At 52.1% G+C, this 22,872-nt stretch overlaps 2 protein-coding genes across 2 annotated transcripts; both read right to left on the bottom strand.

Moving 5' to 3' along the window:
- Nucleotides 1-13,328: 13,328 nt before the first annotated feature.
- LOC107305825 (C-C motif chemokine 19) lies at nucleotides 13,329-16,152 on the bottom strand. The gene is made up of 4 exons (XM_015848431.2): nucleotides 15,558-16,152; nucleotides 14,941-15,064; nucleotides 14,663-14,759; nucleotides 13,329-14,283 (listed from the first exon to the last, which is right to left on the bottom strand). Exons 1-4 carry the CDS (start codon nucleotides 15,613-15,615, stop codon nucleotides 14,263-14,265), a joined length of 300 nt encoding a protein of 99 aa, XP_015703917.1. The 5' UTR covers nucleotides 15,616-16,152; the 3' UTR covers nucleotides 13,329-14,262.
- A 3,606-nt stretch (nucleotides 16,153-19,758) lies between these two features.
- LOC107305824 (C-C motif chemokine 21-like) lies at nucleotides 19,759-22,651 on the bottom strand. Its single transcript, XM_015848430.2, has 4 exons — nucleotides 22,360-22,651; nucleotides 21,549-21,669; nucleotides 21,311-21,464; nucleotides 19,759-21,104 (listed from the first exon to the last, which is right to left on the bottom strand). The coding sequence occupies exons 1-3, from the start codon at nucleotides 22,424-22,426 to the stop codon at nucleotides 21,326-21,328; spliced, it is 327 nt and encodes a 108-aa protein (XP_015703916.1). The 5' UTR covers nucleotides 22,427-22,651; the 3' UTR covers nucleotides 19,759-21,104; nucleotides 21,311-21,325.
- Nucleotides 22,652-22,872: the final 221 nt, after the last annotated feature.

Below are 22,872 nucleotides of genomic sequence, written 5' to 3' on the forward strand. Positions count from 1 at the left end.
GTGGCTCTCTGGAGCAGCGAGATGCGAGGCTGGGGTGAGCAGCAATCTGGGATAAAGGAGAGGGCTCCGGATGCCAAAGTCAACTTTGCCTCCAAGCTGTGGAGGAGAAAAACAGGAAAGGACCATGAGAGCAGTCCCAGTGCCGGCACCTCCCTGTCCCTCTGCTGGGCCAGGGCACTTCCTTTGGGGCTGGGGCTCCTTGGTGGCTGTGGCTCCAGCAGAGCTGGCAGGAGGTGCTGCCAAACCAGCCTCGCCCTGATGGGTCACGGGTGGGTGGCTGTGTGCAGTGCCTGGCTGTCTCGGGTGGCACAGGTCCTGCCAAATGTCTGGGCTGGCCCTCGAGCCCCAACTGCTCTCCACCATCTCTGCCAGGACCAGAATGTACTTTAAGCAAGGGGAGGTGGTTGCAAAGCAGCTCTCACTTTGCTCTCCTGCATTCTTCTCCTCTAAGAGGTAGAAGCAGTCCCAAGAATATCCTAGAAAACACAGGCATACAGATGTTCTGGGGCATGGGATAAAGGAATGAGTACATACACAGACTGATTCAGCAGGAAGGGAAGAATGCATATATTCATAGAATGAGTCTTACAGATCTATAGTGTGGTGCAGAGACTGCTGGACAGAGGGAGGAAGGGATGGATGGGTGGGTGGATGGATGGATGGATGGATGGATGGATGGATGGATGGATGGATGGATGGATGGATGGACGGATGGACAGTTTGGACACCCAAATGCCATCCTAAGCATCAGAGATGTTCACTGTGCAAGGATTGATTTGTAAAATTGCCTGGGAGGCCAAGTGCGTAAGATCACAGTGAGAGCAAGGACAATGTAGGGACAGGTTGCACTGGTGACCTACACAACCAGTCCCCATGGAAGTGGCATCATATCTTGCACAAGGAGACACGGCCTGAAACAATATTGAGGCAGGTCCCAGAAATACAGCCCCAGTGCCAGGAAGAGAAGTGACATCTCAGTCTCCCTTATTTCATGCTGTCCCTACAGTGTAAGCAGGGCAGGGATCCCACCCCAGGGGCACAGTGAATCCAGACACAAATGCTTTTAAAACCCAGAGATGGACATTCACTCTGGCTGTAGATTTCAGTTCATCTGCCAGCAGGGCACCTCTTCCTGAGCTTTTAAGGGAGGGTTCAAGTTCCCAGTTCATGGGAGTCTACTGACGTCACCCATACTCTTTTATCTTCACCTACCCCCTTAGCAGCTGCAAACTCCAAGAACAACTTTCACTGTCTCATCATGGGCTTCTCCCTGCAGACAGGTTGCTTCTTTCTTTCCTAAGCAGGATGCCTTATTGTTTTTCATGGTCTAGAAATATCAAATAGATATGGGATGCAGAGGTTCTGGGAGGCTGAAGCCAGCAGCTTAGCTGCTCTTGATGTTCCCAGGAAATGGCTGTATCCATCCTCAAACCAGCAGCATCAGTTGGGATAACCTCACCAACCACTGAGCTCTCTGCTTTAGTTTTGCACAGAAAACAGGACTGGTGTCAAAGCTGGAGTTCACGTCCCTCATCCATCTGCCTCCTGAGCTGTGTGGTTCAAAGCAGGGAGGGAAACATTTCTGGGGCTTCCTTCATGGAGTGATAATGTGCATTCTGACCTCCTTGCCTCCTATCAGCTGCATCCTGCTCCCCCAGGAAGATGCTGACCAGGAAGGTACCAGACTTTGTGAGGATGCCAAGCTGGAATACACCATTTGTCCATGACGTAGTGCTTTCTCTCCTATTCCAAAGCAGTTCCTTCAGCTCCCCAGGTACACTGAGTACCAGCACAGCCAGGAGCCCCCCAGTCAAAGCACAGAAGGATGCCCAGACCTTACTTTCCCACTAGATGGCAAACGCTGCCTTTAAAACAGTATTTCAGTGAGTGAACATGACTTCCTCCGGCAGGGGAGGCTGAGAAAATCCATCCTCAGAGCAGAAGCTTGAGGTTGGGTGTGACACCCCAGCCTGCTGAGGAACTGGGGTGGTGGGCAACCCACAATGGTCCTCCATACCACAGGTATTCTGCTTTCCTTCCATTCCTTTGATTGCCCTTCATTCCCACTCTCTTGGTTTTGCCCCAGTCTGAGGAGATCCATCTCTGTCTCAGTGCCCCAGACATGCACAGGAGACATCTGATCAACCCTGTGGAACACCCTGAACCATGGGCAGCCACAGAGCTAAACCTAGAAGCTTTGCTAGGAATTAATCACGCTGTGGTTTGCAAACCGAAGTTGTGCTCACGGCTGCTTGCCGGAGGTCAAGCCTCCAGCTCCATGTGCAAGCCATTATGCTAGGCACAAATAAAGGATGAAGGCTGTGCAGGTGGATGTGTGTGCTCATGCAAGATCTTCTCCCAGCTCAAATGTGTTTCCAGGCTTGTGTGTGTTTGCTTGAATTCAGCCCTGGAGCATCCCATAGTCACTACACTAACCTCACACAGAAGATTTCTGTGAGTTTTCTACTGGCCCTGGCACTGCTGCAATATTCCTGTGCAGTTAAACATGACATGTCATAGCTAAGTAAGGAGCTAACTGTGGACAGCAAACATTTAATGCAGGCAAATCATACCAGTGAGACAACACTAGGAGGGGAACGTGTCACGTCAGCTCCATGCAGAGAACAGGGACTGGGGAAGGATGTTAATGAACAAGCAGCAGCTGCTGCATTTCCTCCACGAGGTGCTCAAAGCCCTGCTCCTGGCATTGCCAGCTCCATTTGCTGCTTCCAGTGTTTCCCGTGCAGGGTTATCAGTTGACATTGCTTATTCCCAGGCGAGAAGGGCCCTCTGGGCTTCCCGGACACTTTCACTGGAAAAGGTTAATGCCTCTTCGTCCTTGAGGATGGGAATTCCCTCTAGGGAAAATGTAGAAAATGAAAGGATGAGAGTGATTGGGGAATAGAAACTGAGGGATCTGGTGAGCGGCTTGTGGCCGAGGGCAGCGCAGCCAAACCCACTGCCCCACCACAGCCACCACCAGACCACAAGCAGAGCAAGCAGAAGTCCTGCTGGCTCACTCCACAGCTGGGCTCCCAGACAGTGCCTGTGGCAAAAGGATGGTGCTGGGCTCTGGTGTGTCCCGATGGTCAAATGCTTCCCAGTTCCTCTGTCCCCAGAATCTGCAGAGCAGCAGTTCAGCATGGATTTGGCTGTGTCACGCTGCACAGTGTGATATACAGATCCAAGAGGGTTTGACACAGGGAAAAATATTTAGTTGCCCAACCTGGGCTCCCCAGTGCCCCCCAGTCTAACTGATACCCTATTGCCCCTGGCTGTTGGCTTCACCTTTGACCTGAACACACCAAGGGATGTCATGGTGCTGCCATGATGTGTATCTGGCCCCAGCTCAGGTCCTAGGAGTGGTTCTGGTCCTTTTCTGTAGGCTGGAGGTTCTGGGATTGTTCATCCTGGGTAGTTTTCACTAAACAAATGCTTCCTGCCTATGTGTGGCACCTGATGGGTGCCTGGCTGCTATGGACAGCATGCACCAGCCTTGCTTTTCCACTTGTCTTCAGATTGTGGAGGCTGGAGCCTTTTCAGGCCATGGGCTCAAGTGGTCCCAAGACAACCAGCAGGACAGGGGCTCTAGAGCCATGTCTACTCCTCCTGAAGCTATGAGACCATTCCCATCCTTCTGCTGCTGACAGCAGAGAGCATAGTATCAGAGAATGGCTGAGACCTCTGGAGATGTTCTGGCCCAACATCCTCCACCGCAGAGCAGAAACACCAGAGGAGCTGCACCACACTACTCCAGCTAAGGAGCTGTGGGATTTCAATGGTTTGCTTGTTCCTCTTGTATAAGCACTTTGGCTCTGCTCCAGGATGAAGTTCTGCAGTAGATAACATTTTGTTCCTTTCATCACGTTCCTGCTAATGCAGAAGTTCCTACGCTGTGGTAAAGAAGTAGTGGGTGACCCTTAGACCTGACTTCTCCCATAGTGCTTCCTGCTCCGCAGAGCTGCCTGGAAGCCCACAAGAGACCTGAAAGCTGACCAGGGTCTGGAGATGAACAGAATGGTACCAGTGCCAGAAGGGCTGTGCTTTCATTTCCTCCTGCAGGCAGACAATTTGAAGAAAAGACCCTGAGTGGATCTGCCGCCTTTTCCAGCACATTGCCTGTGAAAGGAAGTGAAAGTTCCCAGCTCAGGCTCCAGCACAGCCCACCATGACCACAGCTGTGGATCCCCGGAGCAATAAGCCCTGTACCCTTCCCCAGAACCCAGCTGGGAGCCAGCAAGTATGGAAGAGGCCAAAAGGACAATGACACATGAGGAGGCTGAGCACTATGTTGGTGGGAGATGGCAGAAACCCAAAGCAGTGCATGAAGGGCGTGCTGCCCAGTTTGCATTTGCTGCTCAATTCCAACCCCTCTCCTCCTCCCCAGCCCCCCAACCCCATGCTTCTTGACTGTCCCAGGAGTAACAAGGAGGCTGCAGGGCACCATGCGCTGCCACTGAGGCTGGAGGCAGGACACAGTGATAAAGTGCCTCTAATCCATCAGCAGCAAAGGATGAATTGCCATCAGCCCCTGCAGAGGTGAGGCTTGCCTCACCCTGACCTTCATGCCGCCGGCATGTGAAGTTCCCCATAAAATCACTGCAGCTCTGGTGGCATTTAAGTGCTCTTCAGAATAGAGGAGGAATCTTCTTGCAAAATGCAGGCACTGAATTACAGCCTGGTTGGTGCACTGCAAGAAGAGAGGGGTCAAGATGAGGTGGCAAGAGCTGCAAGTGCCCCTTTAAGGATATTATATTGCTGCGAATAAGAACACAAATGTATGCAGCGCTGTGCAATTTACAAGTCTGAGCAGATTGTAAAGAGGGTGATAAAGCACTAAGCTCTCCTTTGATCATTTAGATTTGCCTTCACCTTTTCCTTCCACCTTGAGGATGGTTACCAGGCTGAGTTTGTGTATCTTGTACCCCATAAAGATATTAAGAGCCCTTTAATCTCCTGCTGCATAATCAACAGCTGATTTTGCTGCGGAGGTAAATGATGTCAGTGCAGTGCATTTGCTGTGTGTGGCTTGGAGCTCCTGAACAACCACCTCCATTCGCTGGGCAGCACTTAGTGCTTGCACATGCTGCAGGCCAGCCTCGTCCCTTGCAGTTGCAGACCTAGTCAGCCCAGAAGTGGGAAGATGCCTGGACTTGCTGCCCACATTTCCCTGCAGTCCTTGTGTGATTTCAGGGACCCCTCTCTCATCACTTGGGCTCAAAGCTGCCAAAAGGAAGGACCTGGCTGTCTTTTGCTTTCCTGTCATGCTGACTGATGCCCGGAGTCCTCTCCCCTCTGTTTCCTGTAACAAGGGATCCACAAGCGCATCCCACCTCAGCAGGGCATGGGGCCAGCCTGGCTTATCAGACACTGAAGAGCCAGCCAGGGACTTTCCACTCTTAGCTACTGTGCCCTGGTAGGAATACCAGCCTGGTACACTGTATTGTCTTTGGAGACTTCCCCAGCTCACATGCCCTTTGCTGCCTTTGCACTCTTGGCAGCTCTGCCTTCCAGCTTCGCTCCCTCTAATGACTTTTTGCTGGCCTTGGTCATATTCTGCCTGGAAATCCTCAGTCCCAAGGATTTCCTATAGGAATGCCAGGAAGGAAGGTGCAGACCCCCTTGTCCTGTGGGAAGCCCCTGAAGACCCAGTCACCATGGCCACTTCCTTTGCAAGCAGCAGAGAAAAAGGCTCACTTGGGAGCTTCTGAATTGGTCTCGGTCCATTCTATCCCTGATGGTCCACGTAAAGGTGGCACAGAGCTGCTGGCTCTTCATATGAGAGCCGATACCTGCCTTCACACCCTTGGCTTTCAGAGGAAGACCTTCGTAGCAGTTTCAGGCTGAAGCACTGCAGAATTACCCGTCCTTCCTCTTCATGCTCAGTCTGGCACTGAGAGCAGCTTTGCTGGAAGAAAAGCAGCAATACTGAGCAGACTGAGGCTGTTCAAGTTACTGGCCCAGAAAGGGGAATGATTTGGCTGTTGGGCCTAGAAACCTTGTATTACTGCAACCAGCCATACCTTAAAAGGAGCAGGAGAAATCCCTTCCCGGATGAAGATGAAGAGGTTCTGGGAGCAGGAGAGCAATGACCCCCCTGAAACCCAGCCAGAGCTCTTGTAGAAAAGTCCTGTGGGGTCACATTTGCAAGGGTCAAGGCCTTGCTGGAAGAAGTTGTTCTGTGCCTGCATTTGCCTGCATGAGGTATGGGAAAGGCTGCAGCCTTCACACAGATGAATCAAATGAGGCAGAGCCCCATTGCACAGCTGGGAGCTTCTGCTCGGCACGGGCTTGCCCTGGCAGCCAGCAAAACCATGATGGATGGCCTGGCGTGTCCTGGCACACTGCGGCCCCATAGCACTCAACTTGAGACAGCTGCAGCACAAGGAAGACAAATGAGATCCAGAGAAACCCAACCTGCTGTCTGCTCCTTTCATCTCTGTTTACATCTGCTTTTTCTTTCAAGACCGTGTATCTGCTTTGTTTAGGAGTGTGTGTGGCTCTTGATCCAATTCCAGATATTTTCTGCTAAAGCCTTTCCTCATTCTCTTACAGCACTGAGCATGGACATTTTGGGGCCAATTTTGTTTACAGTTCCTTTACTTCAGACTCTTTAGAATCACAATCTGGCTTATCTTGGAGGGGACCTTGAAGCCCATCCAGCCCCAACCCCTGCCATGGGCTGGTTGCCCCCACCAGCTCAGGCTGCACAGGGCCCCATCCAACCTGGCCTTGAGCATCTCCAGGGATGAGGCACCACTGCTCTCTGGGCAGCTGTGCCAGGGCCTCACTGCCCTGTGAGAAAAGAATCTCATAGTGTCTATGGCTCCACATACAGCACGAGGCAGAGGAAGCCCACCTCACCTGCTGGGCAAACCACAAAAATACAAAAAAGAAAGGACTTTGAATGGCTGTCCCAGGCTATCCTGCCCACCCTGTGCAAAGCCAGGGCCAGCACAACTCAGGAGGTTTTGACTGTAAAATCCTCAGCATTTCCTTAGCTGACCCTTCTTGATAAGTGGAATTTCCCCCCGACATCTGACCCCAAGGTTTCCTGTGACTTCTTGTCCTACCAGAAGTGAACTCAGAAAACAGCTTCTTCCCTTTCTTTTTGCAGCAGCCTTTTGTGCATTTGGAGACCATCTTGTCCATTCCTGGAAGCCGTGTATATCCAAGCTCCATCAGCCAGTGCTTGGAGGTCAGAGCATTCAGACTGCTACTGCTCTCCAATCAAATTCACTGCCCATCTTCACAGCCCTCCCAACTGGGTGCCCACCTGCCCAGACCCATCCCTTGCTCTCCTCCAGAACCACCTCTCCAACAAAATGATGTCCAATATTCTTCCTGAACATAGCTCAGATTAAAATGAAAACAGTCATCTGCTCCTTTCATCATCCTTAAAGGTGTATGTTTGGTGGCCCTGCTAGGCAGGGGGGTTGGAACTACATGATCCTTGAGGTCCCTTCCAACCCGGGTAATTCTGTGATTCTGTGATCTTTACAGGAGAGAAGGGAACAGAGCCTGAGTGCACTCCTTTAAATCCAGAAGACCTGTAGCCCCTCATCATCACAGAACCAGAGAATGGGTTGAGTTGAAAGGGGCCTTAAAAATCATACAGTTCCAGGCCCACTACCATGGGTAGGGACATTTCCCACCAGATCAGGTTGCCCAGATACCCATCCAAACTGGCCTAGAACTCCTCCAGAGATAGGGCACTCAGAGATCCTCTAGGCAACCTGCTGCAGCACCTCATCATTCTTATAGGAAATAATTTATTCCTAATATCTAATCTATATCTACTTTCTCTTAGTCTGAAGCCATAGCCTCTTGCCTATCACTGCACTCCCAGGTAATGAGTCTCCTCCCAGCTATGTGTAGGTGCCCTTAGGCACTGGAAAGCACTTCCCTCACCTTGCTGTCCATGCTCCTTTTGATGCAGCCCAGGACATGATTGATCTTCTGGGCTACAAGCACTTTGTCAGCTCATTATGTGTTTCTCTTCAACCAATAGACCCAAATTCTTCTCCTCAGTGCTGTGCTCCATTTATCCATCACCCAATCTGTATTGATCTTTGGGTTTGCTCTAGCCCAGGTGCAGTACCTTGCACTTCCCTTTTATGAGGTTCACATGTGCCCACCTCTCAACCTGTCTGTGTCCCTCTGGATGGTAATTCTGTCCCCCAACATGCTGCCTCCACCTCTCAGCACCCACAGACTGGCCTCATGCAGCAGCCACAGCACAGTTCCCATTTCTCCACTACCACTGCACCTGCTGCCAAGCTGGGCTGCTGGGCCAAGCACTTCATGGTATTAGACTAAATGGCTCTTTGTAGGGATTTTTTGCTGTAGTCTGCACAAACACTGTTTTTAACGCTGGTGCTCCAGCACACAAGCATGCCAGGAGATGTGATTTTTTGCACCAAGCCACCTGCATTTGATTTGCTGTCAGCAGGACTGGTTAGCAGTTTAGCTTGAAACCAGGCCAAGGTGGAGAGAGCTTCCCTCCTGCCATCCCCCGTCATGCTGCAAATACCTTCTGCTCCCAGCCCTTTCTCAATGAAAAGAAGGCATAGTTCTCCAGCCAAGGTGTGAACTGCAGATCTCCAGGACCTGCCCTGCCCATGCCAACCAAACCCAGCAAACAGCAGTGGCACAGCATGGGCTCAACCCAGTGGACTTCAGCCCTGCCTCTCCCCCAGAACAGGCAGTGAAACCCCATGGGCATCAGCACTGGGAATTCCCTGCAGGCAGCTGGCTCCGAATTCTGAAGCACTTTGCACCGGCTGAGAAATGAAACCAAGCACTCAAGGAATCTGTAATTGCAGTGTATCTGAGACACTTCTGCTTTTATTCTTTGTAAAGCAGTGGCTGATATCTATCCTTTAATATACTGGTCAGTGCCTTTCCAAAAACCACAGCATCCAAGTGCAAGGTGGGAAACTACAGTTTGCAGAGCACTGCAGTGAAAACTCTTCCAAGTTTGTTTTTCACCAAGGATTACCTACCTCAGAGGCTCAGAAGGCACTTGACAGTGCTGCTTATTTGGAGCAGCATCTTCCTAGAGACAGTGGAAAGTCACGGCTTGATAGTTTAAACAAGATTAAGGAACATGTATATAAACACAGTTGTACTTTCAGTGCACAGCCCAGCAGAGGAGGGTTTTTCCCAGCTAACACATCTGCAAGAAGGAAACTTTTTTTTTTTTTTTTTTTTTTCTGTAGGAAAGCAGAGAAGAGTGAGATGTGCTGGAGAAGGCAGCAGATGGGGCTGCAGATGGTGACCCTCCCAGTGGCACACGGGAACACTTATCTTCCCCACTTTCCAGTCCTTATCCTATGGTTCTTCCTCCTACCTGCTCCCAAGTGGATCTCATGGAACACTTGGCTGATCCTTGATCCCCTTCCAGCCCCATCCAAGCCAGAGGTGCCCACCTGCTCCCTATCTCCTACAGCCCCACAGCCACTGCATCACAGAGATATTCCTTTATGTTGCAGAGCACATGAGAGAATGAAGTTTTCCCCAGACTCCTGGCCAGGAAGGTACACCAGTCACAGCCTTTCCTACAAGAAAAGCATGAAGGAGAGGTGGGCAGTGCCGCAGAAAATGGAACTAAGCTCCTCACTGATGTCTACCACATTGCTAGGAGAGATGGCTCATGTGGAAGGTACTTTCCAGAGGCTTCTGGCAACAGGACAGATTTACTATTTGTTTGTCCTCCTGGGCTTTCTCTTTCATCTCCAGGTTTTACTGCTACCATCCATAAAAAAGAAGATGGGTGCATTTGTGAGCAGAGAGGATGGCCTCTCCTCCCTTTCCAGAGAGTGCTCTGGGAGTGGGTAAGGGTGCATTTGTCTGGTGGTTGAGCCTATTCTGCATGTAAAACCATGGGGACAAAGGTCCACATGTCAGACAGCTGCTGGGCTTCATTTGACTGCAGGAACCTGGACCAGGAAGAACAGCCTACTTGGTCCCCTTCTCCAGCCCTGCTCAGAACCTAGAAATCAGACCATGATTTCTCCAGGACAGACCATGTTCTCCAGGAACAAACCATCAGGTGTAAAGGACAAAAGGGAACATCCCAGCCTGTCCCCCTTTTCAGGGCTGGTAGGGTTTCGCTGCTGTTTCCGCCCTCTGGTAGATGCATACTCTCTGCTTTATCCTGCTCTCCAAAAGTATGACCAGCTCTGAAGGTCAAGCTTTGGGTGATCAGTATTCAGGTACCCCAAAACTGCCACATCCCTACTCCTATCATCTCTTGACAATTCACACAATAGCTTTCTAAGCTCAGGAAGTGCCTGTGAGGCATGTTGGGGTGAGAACCCCAAATCCTACCGTCAAAACTTGGTTTTGATTGGAAACCCATCTCTTTCCTTTGGTTGGGCTGGGATTTTTGTTGTTGTTGTTTGGACAGATCTGGCTGTACGTTCAGGTAACAAAAGTCAGAACAAAGCACACAAGCAGATGGAGAAACCAAACTAAAAGCCCTGGGCTGGAGATTGATTCTCTGTGGAGCTAGGAAGGCAGTGGGCAGCCCAGGCCCAGCACTTTGGTGAAGGTGAGTTGGATTCATCCAGCCAGCCCCTGTCCTGAGCAAGGAGAGCTGGATCTGCTCGCAGACACCAATTTTGGTGTTTGCTGATGGTGTAGGCTGGATCATGCCACTAGGATAGCCCAGCTGCAGGATAAAGTTTCAGGTATAGCACCCATGGGAGGAGCAGTTCTGCTCAGAGCCCCACAGCTTGGCCAAAGTTGCTGTCATCTTCCCACAGGACAAAGCCTAGCAGAAAGTGTCCAGACAAGCAGCACCGGAGATGATGCTCTGGGATTGAATGAAGAGACAGAAGGAGCCTGGGTCGGAGAGATGCCAGATCCGGATCCTCTCCATCACCCACACATGTTGCTGATTAGGCAGGAGCTAACAGCACAAGGGAAAGGAACCAGCAGGGCTTTTCTCCTCCTGGGTTCCCACTCTGCCCATCTGTCCACAAGTCTCATCCCTCCAAACAACTTTCAAGTTTCTGAGCACCTGTCAACTGGGTCCACTGCTGGAGCCAAGGGAGTTGTGCCTGTGGAGAGCAGCCCTTTCCTGTGGCACCAGGTAGAGGATACAACCATCACAGTGAACAGCTGGTCCTAGCACTTGGACACTAAGGTCACAGCAGATCATGCCTGATCTGTCTTGTCTCCATTTGGGCGGCATCTGAGGCAGCTTCTACCAAGCCTGGAAGGTTCCCTCATCCCTGGATGCATTCAAGGCCAGGCTGGATGTGCCTCTGGGCAGCCTGGTCTGGCAGTTGGCGACCCTGCACATAGCAGGGAGATTGAAACCAGATGATCAGTGTGGTCCTTTTCAACCCAAGCCATTCTATGGTTGATTCTTTGATTCTATGAAAGCTCTCATGACCCCAGCATTGAGACCTGGGGCAGAGAACAATGCAGAACATGTTTGGTTTGCTTGCATAGGTATAGCCTTGCCTTTCTTTCCTGGCCTTGAGAGCAGTAACCAGAAGAAGGGCTGTTTTGGCAAACTTTCTATTTATAATGACATGTGAGTCCGTAACATGAGAAAAATTTTGTCAGGAATTGATAAAGCACCCTGGGTGACTCAGTTGACACTCCAGAATACTTAATATCAAAGTGGTGTGTGCAACAAAACCCTGAACCTACTGAGGGCATGTCTGCATCCCACAGTGACAGTTCTCCACTCTGTGGATGCAGAGAGGGTAAACAAAGAGCAGGAAAACACAACTGGAGAGAAAGAGACAAACAAGAAGACTTGGAGCACTTGTACTGAAATTGTTTTTTGGCTGTGACCCAGCATTTTGCTGCTTTCTCCAAGGACTATGACCTCTGAAAAGTCATTGACTTTTATATATATATGTCAGAAAAACTCACTGTGCTGTTGTTTCTTTTCAAGTGCAGAGTATTGCTGGCTTGGAGAGATTCCCAAGAGACTGGCTGAGGAGCATGGAGAGCTCCAGGGTTCTCCCCACCAGAACCACACATGCTGCCCAGGGAAGCATCTCCTGTCCTTCCCCCAAGGTCCACAAAAGGTGGGAACCAGGACACTGTGCTCCTTGACTCCCTGTCTCCAGACAAGCACAGACCTGGTCCATCTCAAGCTGAACCACCAGCTGCAGCAGCACAGCCTGGGCATGAATCCATGCTGAGCATCCTCCTCCTCCCTGCTGCGGCCCCTCACAGGTCATGGAGTGAGCAGCAGTGTGGTTCTGCCAAAGAAAGCACCAATTACACTCCCCTCCCACTCATATTGCTTGTCTTGGCCTCTCTTCCCATACCAGCCTTCCTCCTCCTCCTCCTCAGGATTATATTGCTGGAGCTGTCACTGTGCTTAATGAGCTGGGACAGAGCAGGGGAAAGGGCTCTGGGAAAGTTACGGTGAGAGACAGCCAAGCCTGGGGCACTGCAAGTGCACGTGGAGTGGAAGGACCCTGGTGCGGGGAGAGCATCTGAAAAAGAAACCCCAGCCTCCAGCTAAAGGTGAAGCTGAACAGGAGGGTAAAAGGGTTTGATGGTAACAGCCACCAGCTGACTAGGCATCCCAGTGCTGCTCCCCATGGATGCCATCCTGGGACAAGATGGTGGCCACATCCCTCCTGCCTTCAAAAAGGGTCCCTAGGTCTCCCAGGTGTTCAGTTCAAGTAACAGTCATGTGCAAGAGCATGGTGCTTGGCTTCTGGTCTTGCCACACATAGCACCTGTATGTATGTCCCATGCTTCTGCAGAAAAGAGCAGTTTTATTCTGACTTGTGTCTTGGGTGAAAGGGCAGCTCCCAAGGGGACATGAGACTATTTTAGAGCAGCAAATCTTATGGCAGACCAGCTCGGTTTTAGAGACTTGATTGTACACAGTGCTGGTGCACAGACCTGAGAGCAAAGCAACCCAGGTGTTGAGGGGCAGAAGCTGTGCCTTACCCATGGATGCACCTAGGAGTGGAACGCTGGGATTTTCACTAGGCTGCATTTCCCCAAAAGCTCTTTCTCTTGTGCAGTCCAGCTGCTCACTGGTACGGAGATGCAGGCCAGTCTGAGCATGCTGTGCCTCAGTTTCCCTCTACCACAAGGGCAAAGCTCACATTCCCAGCAGCTGTACTGGCAGCACTGAAGTGGCTTGGGCTGGGAGGTGCACTACTTCCATGCTCCCTCCCACCCTTCACCCTCTGAAATCATCCCACACCCCTGAAAGCCCTTTTTATCACCCTATGCTCCACACGCTCCCATACTCTGCACTGTTCTTTAGGCTCAAACACAAGGCAAGCCAACAACCCATGGGCTTTTTTTAAAATTATTATTATTATTTAACAAAATTACAGCTTTTTTAAAATTTTATTTTCTTAAGAAGAAAGGAAGGAAGCAACTAATGCCTGTAACTATTGCACTGAATAGACCTAGCAGCAAGTACCTGAGCATGGTGTGAGTACTGCTCCCACGTCATTGCCAAGAGCAGCTTTTGACCATGGTGGCAGGCTCAGGAACCGAGAAGGATGGCAGTATCCCTGAGTGATACCCATCACCACTTGCATCCTGCAGGCCAGGCCCTGGCCAAGTGGACACCAGTTGTGCCACAGCACCCAGCAGTGCCAGGATGGGACATCTGCCCCAGTGCACCTTTGCCTGGCTGTCCCAGATGCTGGCCATGGCTCCATTCCACCTGGTCAGGAAAGTGCACCAGGGGAAAGCTGCAAGGGAGTCAGGGCTCAAGAAAGAAACGACATCATGAGTTCCCTGAGGGCAGCATGGAATCAGCATGGTGGCAAGGGACATCCCCATCTCTCCCATTCATCCCTGTGCAGTCTTTACTGAGCAGCCCTTCCCAGGGATACAGAAGGTCTCAGGCTTGAGGCTGATGATAGAAACCCAAAGGAACAGAACAGTGGTGGAAATGAGATCACAGGAAGGCTGAGACCCCAACAAACTCATCTGTAGATCAGTTCCTCAGATCAGCTCCTTGTCCTTGTTGGTGGCAGAGGTGATGCTGACAACCTTCAAGGCTCCCGTCAAGCAGCCCCTGGCTCAGCTGGATGCAGGTTTCTCGGTCACAACAGTGGCAGAAGGGAGAAGAGAGAACAGAAGATCTGTGCCCAGCGCTGTGCACTGACACAGGTCCCAAGGAGGGTTGGTCCTGTGCACCACAGCAGGACATAGAACAGGGTTGGCTTCATGGCTTCACAAGCTTCAGATTCACAGCTGGGAGTCAGCCCTGCTCTGGGTGCTGGGGCTGGGCACACACTTCTGCAGAGCCTAATTGCTTTGATCTGGGACCTGGGAAAGAGAAAAACCCATCTGGGATGAGTGGGATTCTGGGGCAGGAGCCTTCCCAGTGCCCCTTCCCTGCAGCTGAAGTAGTTACCAGGACTATGGGCAGAGCCTCACCTTGACTGTCTCCAGAGACTGGCATCCAACACCTCTCTGGGCAAGAAGAGGGCTAGCAAAGCACACACAAACCTCATCCCAAACCTTCCCCATGGAGGTGCACATTGCCAGCTCCAAGGCAGCAGGGCAGAAGCAGGGATCTCTGCTTTGTTCCCAGTGCCATTTGCAGTTCCAATAGGACTGGGACAACCTGTCTAGGAGCAGACCCAACCCACCCCACACTGTTCCCATTCCCCAGTGCATGCACAGAGCAGGGCCCAGCTCCCACCTTCCTGGCAGAGCTGGCGTCCAGCTTCTCCCGGAGGCGCAGCACCCACGGAGCTTGTGGTGGGGCACAGAGCTGCTTGCCCTTCGCAGTGATGAACCTGCCAGGTCCACAGGGGAAAAGAAAGAGATGTCCTGAAGATGTTCCTGCACAGCTTGAGTTCTCACCCATTGCTTCCATCACCGCCCTCCTCCACGTCCACTTTTTGATGACTTGATTTTTGCCTCCCTCCCAGCCTCCTGCATGTGCCATCCCTCACCCCCCAAGGACCTATGGCTTACACAGTGGCAGGGATGTCGCAGCCATCCTGCACCAGCTGCATTCGGTAGTCCTGCACTATCCGCCATGGGATGGGCTTCTCTCTTGTCCGCAGGCAGCAGTCAAGGACGTTGTTGCCAGCGTCCACTGGAGGAGGAACAACACGTGAGTTCTTGAGGTCGCTCCTGGGCTCCATGGACACAGGGGCCATGAAGTGGGGCTGAATAATGACCACTTGGTGTGGGCAACCCCGCATGCCTGGAGCCCTCCCGTGTCCCCAGGGTGGTACCCCAAGTGCCAGGGATGCTCCCTGTAGTGGTAGGGACTTCTTAGACAGGGGAAAAAGGAAGCACATGGGCAAAAGGAAGCATGCAGATCCATTGTGCATGGACTAGGCTAGGGCACTGGGGGGCAGGAATGCTCCACCACCTGTTCCCAGCACAGATTTCTGTGTAGGATCCTTTGTGGACTTTGGGCAGGACAGAGTCCCTCTGGGACAGGTTACAAGCAGAGCATTCAAGAGAGCTGCTGCAAAGCCCCAGCACTGAATCCCTGTATTTCTTCTGCAAATGCGAAAGCAAACAAGAAGCTGTCTCCTAGCCCTTCTGCAAGAAAAGCACTCGTAAATTTTCCTTCTTACCATGCAGGATACATCCCAGCACCAGGAGATTGAACCAGAGAAGACGCAGCTGCTGCATTGTGTCGCTGAGTCAGGCAGAGGATGGGCTGCAGGCTGTGGTGCTCTGTACAGGAGAGGTAAGCTCTGCACAGCTTGCTGCGCTCTGCTGCTGCTGTTCCCCACTGCCTATTTATCTGTCCAGCCTTTGGCTTTCACTTTCTTTTAGTGAAGACAGGGGTGGGAAATCACAGTAGGCAGCATTTTGATCTTTGTGCAGTTCCCGAACATCCCGTCAGCTTTCCCTGCAGCCAGCTGTTCAGCCTCCTCACAGCCAAGCACCCTCCAGGGCATGGAGGCTGTGGCCAGGATCCTCACCCCTGGCCCCTGGGAAAAAAACTTATGGAATCTCATCCTGTGCATTTCCCACTCCCTCCTCCAAGACCTCTCTGGAACATCCCCGCTGGATGAGGCTCATCACCCAGTCGTGAGTGTATATTGGGGCTGCTTGACTCCCCCTAAAGCCCCCAACCTGTCTGTAGGAGCCTGGCTGCCCCTCCACCTCTGTGTCCTCCCCATTGCCAAGACACATTCAGAACTGCCTGAGCTTGGAACGTCTGTGCAATGCTGGTGGATGGAGCCTGGCTGAGCTCACATGCCAAAAGACAGTGTGGATTCCAGGTGTCCCTGGAGCAAATGGGCTCATGGCCAAAGAGAGCTGCATATCTTTCTGCAAATGTGTTTTCTCAGCACACGAGCAGAAATCCCCAAAGGGAGGCTTGGCTGCCAGCACTCACTGCTCGTGCAGGCATCACCAGGAGCAAAGAGCATGCAAACGTGAGAAGAGAACTGCAAACCTTCACGGCAGAGCAGAGACAGAGGCTGTCCCTCCTTGAGGCCACCATCAGGATGGTGCCACTGCAACCACCACCCTCAGCAGCCTGCTCCAGCCCTGGTGGATGGCATGAGGGATGCAACGTGTGGGAGGGATGGTGGAAGGGATCTCACCCCTGCCCCATGGGCATGTGGAGAGGTGTAGAGCCAGGATCCTCTTGGAGGGAGCTCAGGACAGGGAGAGAAGCACCAACTGCACTCAGGGAAATGCCCATTTATATCAGGAAAAATCTTTCCCCACAAGGATAGTCAAATCTTGTATTGAAATCTCCATCCCTCCCCCCTCTCCATTGCTTCAGCCTCAGCGCTTCCTTACACCTCAGTGGAGGTCACTACACAGAGACAATTTTCTTCTTGTGGACAGGAACTCCTGGGTCCCTCTGCTTCTCTCAGCAGTAGGAGATAATGAACTGCCCCTTCCATACTCCAGGATAAGAAATAAGAGGAAGCTCAAGCCATGCCACCTGCCAAACTGCTTCATCCCTGTGTGGCTACTGTGCCACCTTGCGCACAGAGCAGAGCTCTCCATCGGGACAGCCCTGCCTCCAGCTGCACCCATACCCAGCATGTCAGTACTGCCAGAGGGGACAGGAGGAAGCTGGCAGGCAGAAGGAGCAGTGCAAACAGGACATGCAAGCATAGCTGCAGCCAGACCCTCCCACTTTCATCATTCTCCAAGCTTATTAACTGCAAAGAAATCTTGGTGGGTGGAAGAAGAATTTAGGCAGCAGAGGATTAACGTCATTCATCAGTCCCATGTGGATGCAGGCTGGTGCTGGGACCTCATCTCCACTCATTCTCCCTTGATGCTGGCAAAGACATTCTCTGGAAAGGAGGATGGTGGTGCAGGATCAACAGGGAGTGCTGGAGGTTCCCTCCTGTGAGCCCCCCCCCCTCACCCCCCAAATCTGGGCACTTCTGTGGACCCTGACCTCAAGACAAAGGACAGAATATGAGTAGAAGGTAGCATGTAAGAGCTGGGAGTGCATCCTGGGGGGGTGTTAACTCCTGCAACACTCCCAGCAGCCCTCAGCCCCTGAGAGACACAGAGGCTCTGCGTTCCTGTGTGTGACATGAAGCTTTCCCAGTGCCAAGTGGGTGAAAGCATGGCTGCTGGAGTCACTTCTGCTCCCCAGGAGGGCCTTGAGAGAGTGAGGAAAGGGGCTTTCCACGTTGGGAAAAGGGGATGTGACGGTTTTCCCCCTCTGCTGGGGTCAGTGAGATTTCTAAGAAGAATGTGGTCAGCCACAAAGAATATCCAAGCGACCATCCCCCCACCTCCACTCTGGTGTGATTTGGGAAGAGGACAGGATGTCATTTGCACTGAGCTATCTGAACATCATCCAGCACCAGACACCACAGGCGGCAGAAGCATCCCTGAGCTCTCACTCCTGAGGAAGAATTTCTTAATGAGAGCAGGAACAATGCATGAGAGTATGGGGAGCCCCATAGGAAATATAACCTACCATCATACATCATCACATCCATCCTTCAGCTCTGTTCAGGATGCACCAGCCATGCTGCTGTTCTCCCTGAGACCCTCTGAGCTCTCACCAGGGTGCTGTGCAGTGCTCTGCTCCCCATCTCCAAGCCAGGGAGCTAGAAAGGGCAAAGGGGGAATTCCAGTAAGCTCCAGACACAGCCAGCCCCTGTGGCAGCATCTGGCCTGGCTGAATACACCTCATTTTGAAATACGAGACTACATCACAGCTGCTTTGATTTCCATGCCTCTGCTTTATGATATGGGAAGCTTCCACATGTCTCCCACAGCATCTCAGTCCCACTGCAGCATGGTGCCCAGGATCTCCTTGGGATCTCCAAGCTGAGGGAACTTTGTCTGGTTTAAATGGAATTAAGGAAAAACCAGTGAGCACTTGACTTTGGCCAGAAGAGAGCAAAGAGGGTCTTGAGGTCTTGGCTAAGGCGGATGCAGTCCTGCACCAGTTCCTAAGTGGTGGACACTGGGGAGACTGGGAGCCTCCGCTGCCCACCATCCACCTCTCCATCTCCATGCTGAAGCAGGAGGACAGAGCCCAGGAGGGTGGTGTGGTTGGAAACACTGGCACTCCATGAGGATATCTCCCACTTAACAACCCAAAGTCCTCTTCTGTTTCTAACACGGAAGGAAACAAGGTCCAGAGGAAACCACTCTCCTGCAGGCACACCTACACACTGCAGTTTGGGACATCGCCACCCTTTTAGTGCCCATGTTGCCCCAGAAGCTCCAGTCTGCAGAGCTGCAGTGTGCATGCTCCCATGTGTTGTTAGCAGTGCAGCATGGAGGGCTGAACCCTGGGCATGTGTCCCCAGGTGAGCATCACTGGAGCTCAGCCCAGCATCCCAGCCCAGCACGCTGTGCTGCCAGGAGCCACGTCTGTACTGGATAATTGCTGAGCTGATCATTTGGCCCACATTCAGGACTTCCCTTCCTTTGGCTGCAGGTTGTGGTTTCTCTCTTGCTTGGCTACTTACTTCTTGTCACCTAATCCTGTCTGCTCCAGGGTGTCCCAGCTCCTGGAAATCCCCCCAGCCTAGTGCTGTTACTCCAGCCTTTTGCTCACAGAGCATCCTTGGAGTGCTCCCTGGTGTCATCACACCTGACATGTTTGACAGCAGAGTTTTGGTCTGCTCCCATCTGAGGATTCTGCTACATTTTTCACCTTGTTTTCCTCTATAACGCTGTTTTGCAGTGAAGATGACATGCAAATACCTGTGTATGTGCAGGTATGGGGCACATGCAGGCTGTTTGTGCTGATGTATGCCTTGCTACCTGGGTATCTGTGTCCACTTACAGCTTTGCCACACGCTCTTCTTTTAGGGTAAATCACTACAGGACACCTGTAGGGCCATGCTTTTCACCTGTCTTAGCCCAATGCCCATCTCACACCAGAAGGGACCAAAGCCACACGCATCTATCACCGCAGAGAAGAAGAGCTACGCTTCATGTGTTAGCCAGCTCCACCCATTTCCTCCCACTTTGCCCTTTGTGGTTGCAGACATACTTGGCCAGCCCTCCCCACCAGGGTGTTTTGCAATCATTCTCCCTTTTGCAGCCAGCACAAGAGCCACCCCTGCAGAAAGCCATCACTGCTGTGTGCCTGCAGCAGTGCCATGTCAGCCCCAGCCAGATGCCTACACATGACAATGGCATATACCCAAAGCAGATCACAGCCCCATTAATAACTCCTTTAACACCCCAGAGAGCAGCAGGAGCACTGCTCTGAGTCAAAGTCATGGCTGCAGGGATGACATGCAGTTCAGCCTTCCACCCTAACCCATCTTCCCCATCCTTTCCAGTCTTCCCAAAGACCATCACAAGCACCAGAAGGACTGTGTTGGTGTTTGAAGGATATGTTTTATTGCCTTGCATCCTGCCTGGAGCCCGCACAGCCGCACTGTGGCACTGGGCCGGCTCAGTGCCCAGGGTCGGTATCGGGTTCTTCACAGTTTCTTTACAGTCTTAAAAGAATACACCTCAACACGCGCTGGATAAAGCAATCAGCCGTATAAATGTACGCAATAGAAGCACTCAGCTACAAGTGTTCCCCAGCCAGCACACTTCCTATGCTGAAATTGTTAAGCCCCACAAATCCTATTACTGCAATCATACTGCTTAATAGACCCTTGCTGACTGAAGTCCACAAGCAAACGGCACTGTGGCTTTTGCAGAGACTTTCCATCATTCCTCAGCACAGCAGGGAGCTGCAGACAGGAGATCTGTCCATCCACCTGCTTGCACCCCCCCCTTTCAGTTTGTTTGATAGAGCTGCTCGTCGTCTCTGCAATGAATTCTGCAGATCTTTCTATTCCTGCACCTGCAGAGCCTGCCGTGCACTATTTCCACCATGCACAAATTTCATTTTGGAGAAGAAAGCCTAAGAGAGTTTCTTTTATTGTTCCTGAAAGCAAAGCAGTTTGCTTGATAATGTCTGAATCTCTGAATACAGCAAAAACAAGTGAGGACAAAGCAGTAAAACTGCACTAAAATGAAAACTTTGCTTTGACTTCATGGCAATTTTATACCTAAAAAAAATTAAAAAAAAAAATAAATTTAAAAAGGATTGAAAAAAAATAATAAATCTAAGGATATTTGGGAAAAAAACCTGTCTTCCTAAAAGTGATACTGCAACAGCTTGTTGTAAAAGCCAAAGATAAGCCCCAGCCCAGCACTGAAGCATAACCTGCAGTCCCCATGATGCTCTCAGCTGCTGTGTGTGTTTGTGGGAGGCAGTAACCTGCCTGGGCATCACTGCCTGCAAGCTGCAAAGGAGCAAGAGGGCTAGAGGAGAATGAAATGCAGCCATCATTCATTTGGTAAAAAATTAGAGCCATCTTCCAGAAAAGCCAGTCTGCAGCATAAAGGGTGCTCTGTGAAGCTGCAAGCAGAGCCCTCCAGGTTGTAAAGCAGAGCCCTCTGTGTAAAGCAGTCTTTAATATAAATACAAATGTATAATATCCCCAAATAAAGCTGCCATCCCACCAGGTGCTTTGCAGGAACGCCCCCACCATGGCGAAGGTGCTCACTGCTGGGGCTCAGCTCCCTGCTGGGGAGAGGGGGTGCCAGCAGTGGGGAGGGGGACATGGAGCAGAGCACAGTCCCCTCTTGCCCCATTGCTGGAAGGTGAGTGCGCTGCAGGTGTCCATTGCTGGGCGGTGGTCATTGGGGAAGTGTTTGTCCTAGGGGAGAGGAGAGCAAGGAGAGAGTGAGCGTCTCAGCACCCCCCAACCTGCGGCTGTGGGACACTGTCCCCAGACATTTCTGCTGCCAGCTTCATCCCCAGGAGCTGGTTGCTAAGGGGGTGGATTTGGGATGTGGGATAGCATCCTTGCCATCCCTCCCCCACCTTGTGATTCCCTCCATCTCCCGGGTGCCCCTCACCTACCTCTCCAGGCCTGGCTTAGACCTGCTTCCTCTTCTGCCTCTTGGGCTTGCCCTGGGAAGTGTTTCTTCTTGGGTTCTTCAGGTCCTTGATCAGCTTCTGGACAGCGGGGTCAGTAGGAGAGAAGCAGATTTTCTTGTTCTTCTTGGTGGTAAACCTGGGTGTATGGGCAGAGGGGTTTGCTGTGGAATCAGAGGGAGCATACAGGGAGGGAGGGCTCAGACCACAATGGAGCACTTACACAACAGCACGCAGCACACATCCTGACTCGGGGCCCTGGATGCTGTAGGACTTCACCCACTTGATGGGGATGGTCCTCTGGCTGGTCTTCAGGCAGCAGTCTGAGGCCGGATTGTCCACTCCTGTGGGATAGAGAGGGCACATGAGATTTTGGTCCCCCATTGATCCAAGGCATCTTCCCACCCCAGGGGAGCACGGTGTGAGGGGACTGCTTGGCAGTGCTCCTGGGAGTGATGCTGTGATTGTTTCACACTGATGGGCAGCTCAGCTCCAACACACTGCTCCTTAAAAGTACAGGGGGAGAAAACAGGCTGAAAGAAGGCTCATGGGTTAAGAACAGTGTGGCTATTTACAGTCATGGGCAAAACATCTCAATGTAAGAGAGATTCATACAGTTTATTGCCTATTCCTAACAGATTAGAGCTGGGAAAATCTAAAGGCAAATTAAACCCCCATTCCTCCCATCCAACCTCTTCTACCTCTTCCCCTGAGCAATGCAGGGGAGTGATGTTGGGGCATCAAAACAAGGGTGGGAGCTCTGCCCCCCAGTGCCCTGCTGCAGGGGTATGCAATTCACATGTCACCCCTGCCCTGCTGCTACTGGGGGGAAACTGAGGCAGGGATGGGCTCCTTGCAACAGGACCTCATTTTCCTGCTTTGCCCCCAAGCTTGGAGTGCTGACACCCCACCCTGACACCCCAAACACCCCACCTATGCTACACCACCACCCTGTGCTCTCAGGGCCACTGCACTCTGTGCAGAGCCCTCACCCTTATCCTGACTCCTGCCCCACGTTCACCTGCAGCCCTCACCTTCAGCCTGGTGGAGCAGGAGAGCAGCTGCCAGCAGGAGCAGAGGCAGCAGGACACGCAGGGCCATGGTGGGTGCTGAGCCTGGCGATGCTGAGCAGCAGGACACACACTGCTGTCCTGAGCCTCGGCTGCTCCAATTTATCTGCAGTCGCTTTGCTTTCGTTTTCAGTCCCCCTGGCAGCCAGCCCACTAGAGGCTGTATGATGGAGGAGATGGAGGGTGGAAGTTTCCCGTAAGCAGAGAGCCCCCCTTTACAGACCCGTTCTGTCTTGTTCCTGGCTGCCCAGCCCAGCCCAGCCCAGCAGAGCACAACACAGGGTGCCACACGGGGGGCACACCGGAGATGCAGCCCCCAGCACGTCCAGGTGATTTTTGAGCTCCTGTTTCCTACCCCATCCCACAACCTGCCGCTGCCTGCCCCCAGCTGCTGTTACTTGCCTGCTGGCTCCCCAGGCAGCGACCCTGGCGGGTGGCCGAGTCATCAGAGAAATCAAGGAGGGAATCTAATGCTCC

The sequence above is a fragment of the Coturnix japonica genome, chromosome Z (assembly GCF_001577835.2).
Source record: "Coturnix japonica isolate 7356 chromosome Z, Coturnix japonica 2.1, whole genome shotgun sequence".
Classification (NCBI taxonomy): domain Eukaryota; kingdom Metazoa; phylum Chordata; class Aves; order Galliformes; family Phasianidae; genus Coturnix; species Coturnix japonica.

Bases quoted from the DNA above. Each gene is read 5' to 3' on its own strand.
- LOC107305825 (XM_015848431.2), bottom strand. From the start codon at position 15,615: ATGCAGCAGCTGCGTCTTCTCTGGTTCAATCTCCTGGTGCTGGGATGT. The intron at 15,065-15,557 runs GTAAGAAGGAAA...TTCCTCCTCCAG, and splicing joins GCTGGGATGTATCCTGCATG to TGGACGCTGGCAACAACGTC. The intron at 14,760-14,940 runs GTAAGCCATAGG...TGGACCTGGCAG, and splicing joins TGCGACATCCCTGCCACTGT to GTTCATCACTGCGAAGGGCA.
- LOC107305824 (XM_015848430.2), bottom strand. From the start codon at position 22,426: ATGGCCCTGCGTGTCCTGCTGCCTCTGCTCCTGCTGGCAGCTGCTCTC. The intron at 21,670-22,359 runs GTGAGGGCTGCA...TCTATCCCACAG, and splicing joins CCTGCTCCACCAGGCTGAAG to GAGTGGACAATCCGGCCTCA. The intron at 21,465-21,548 runs GTAAGTGCTCCA...CCATACACCCAG, and splicing joins TGTGTGCTGCGTGCTGTTGT to GTTTACCACCAAGAAGAACA.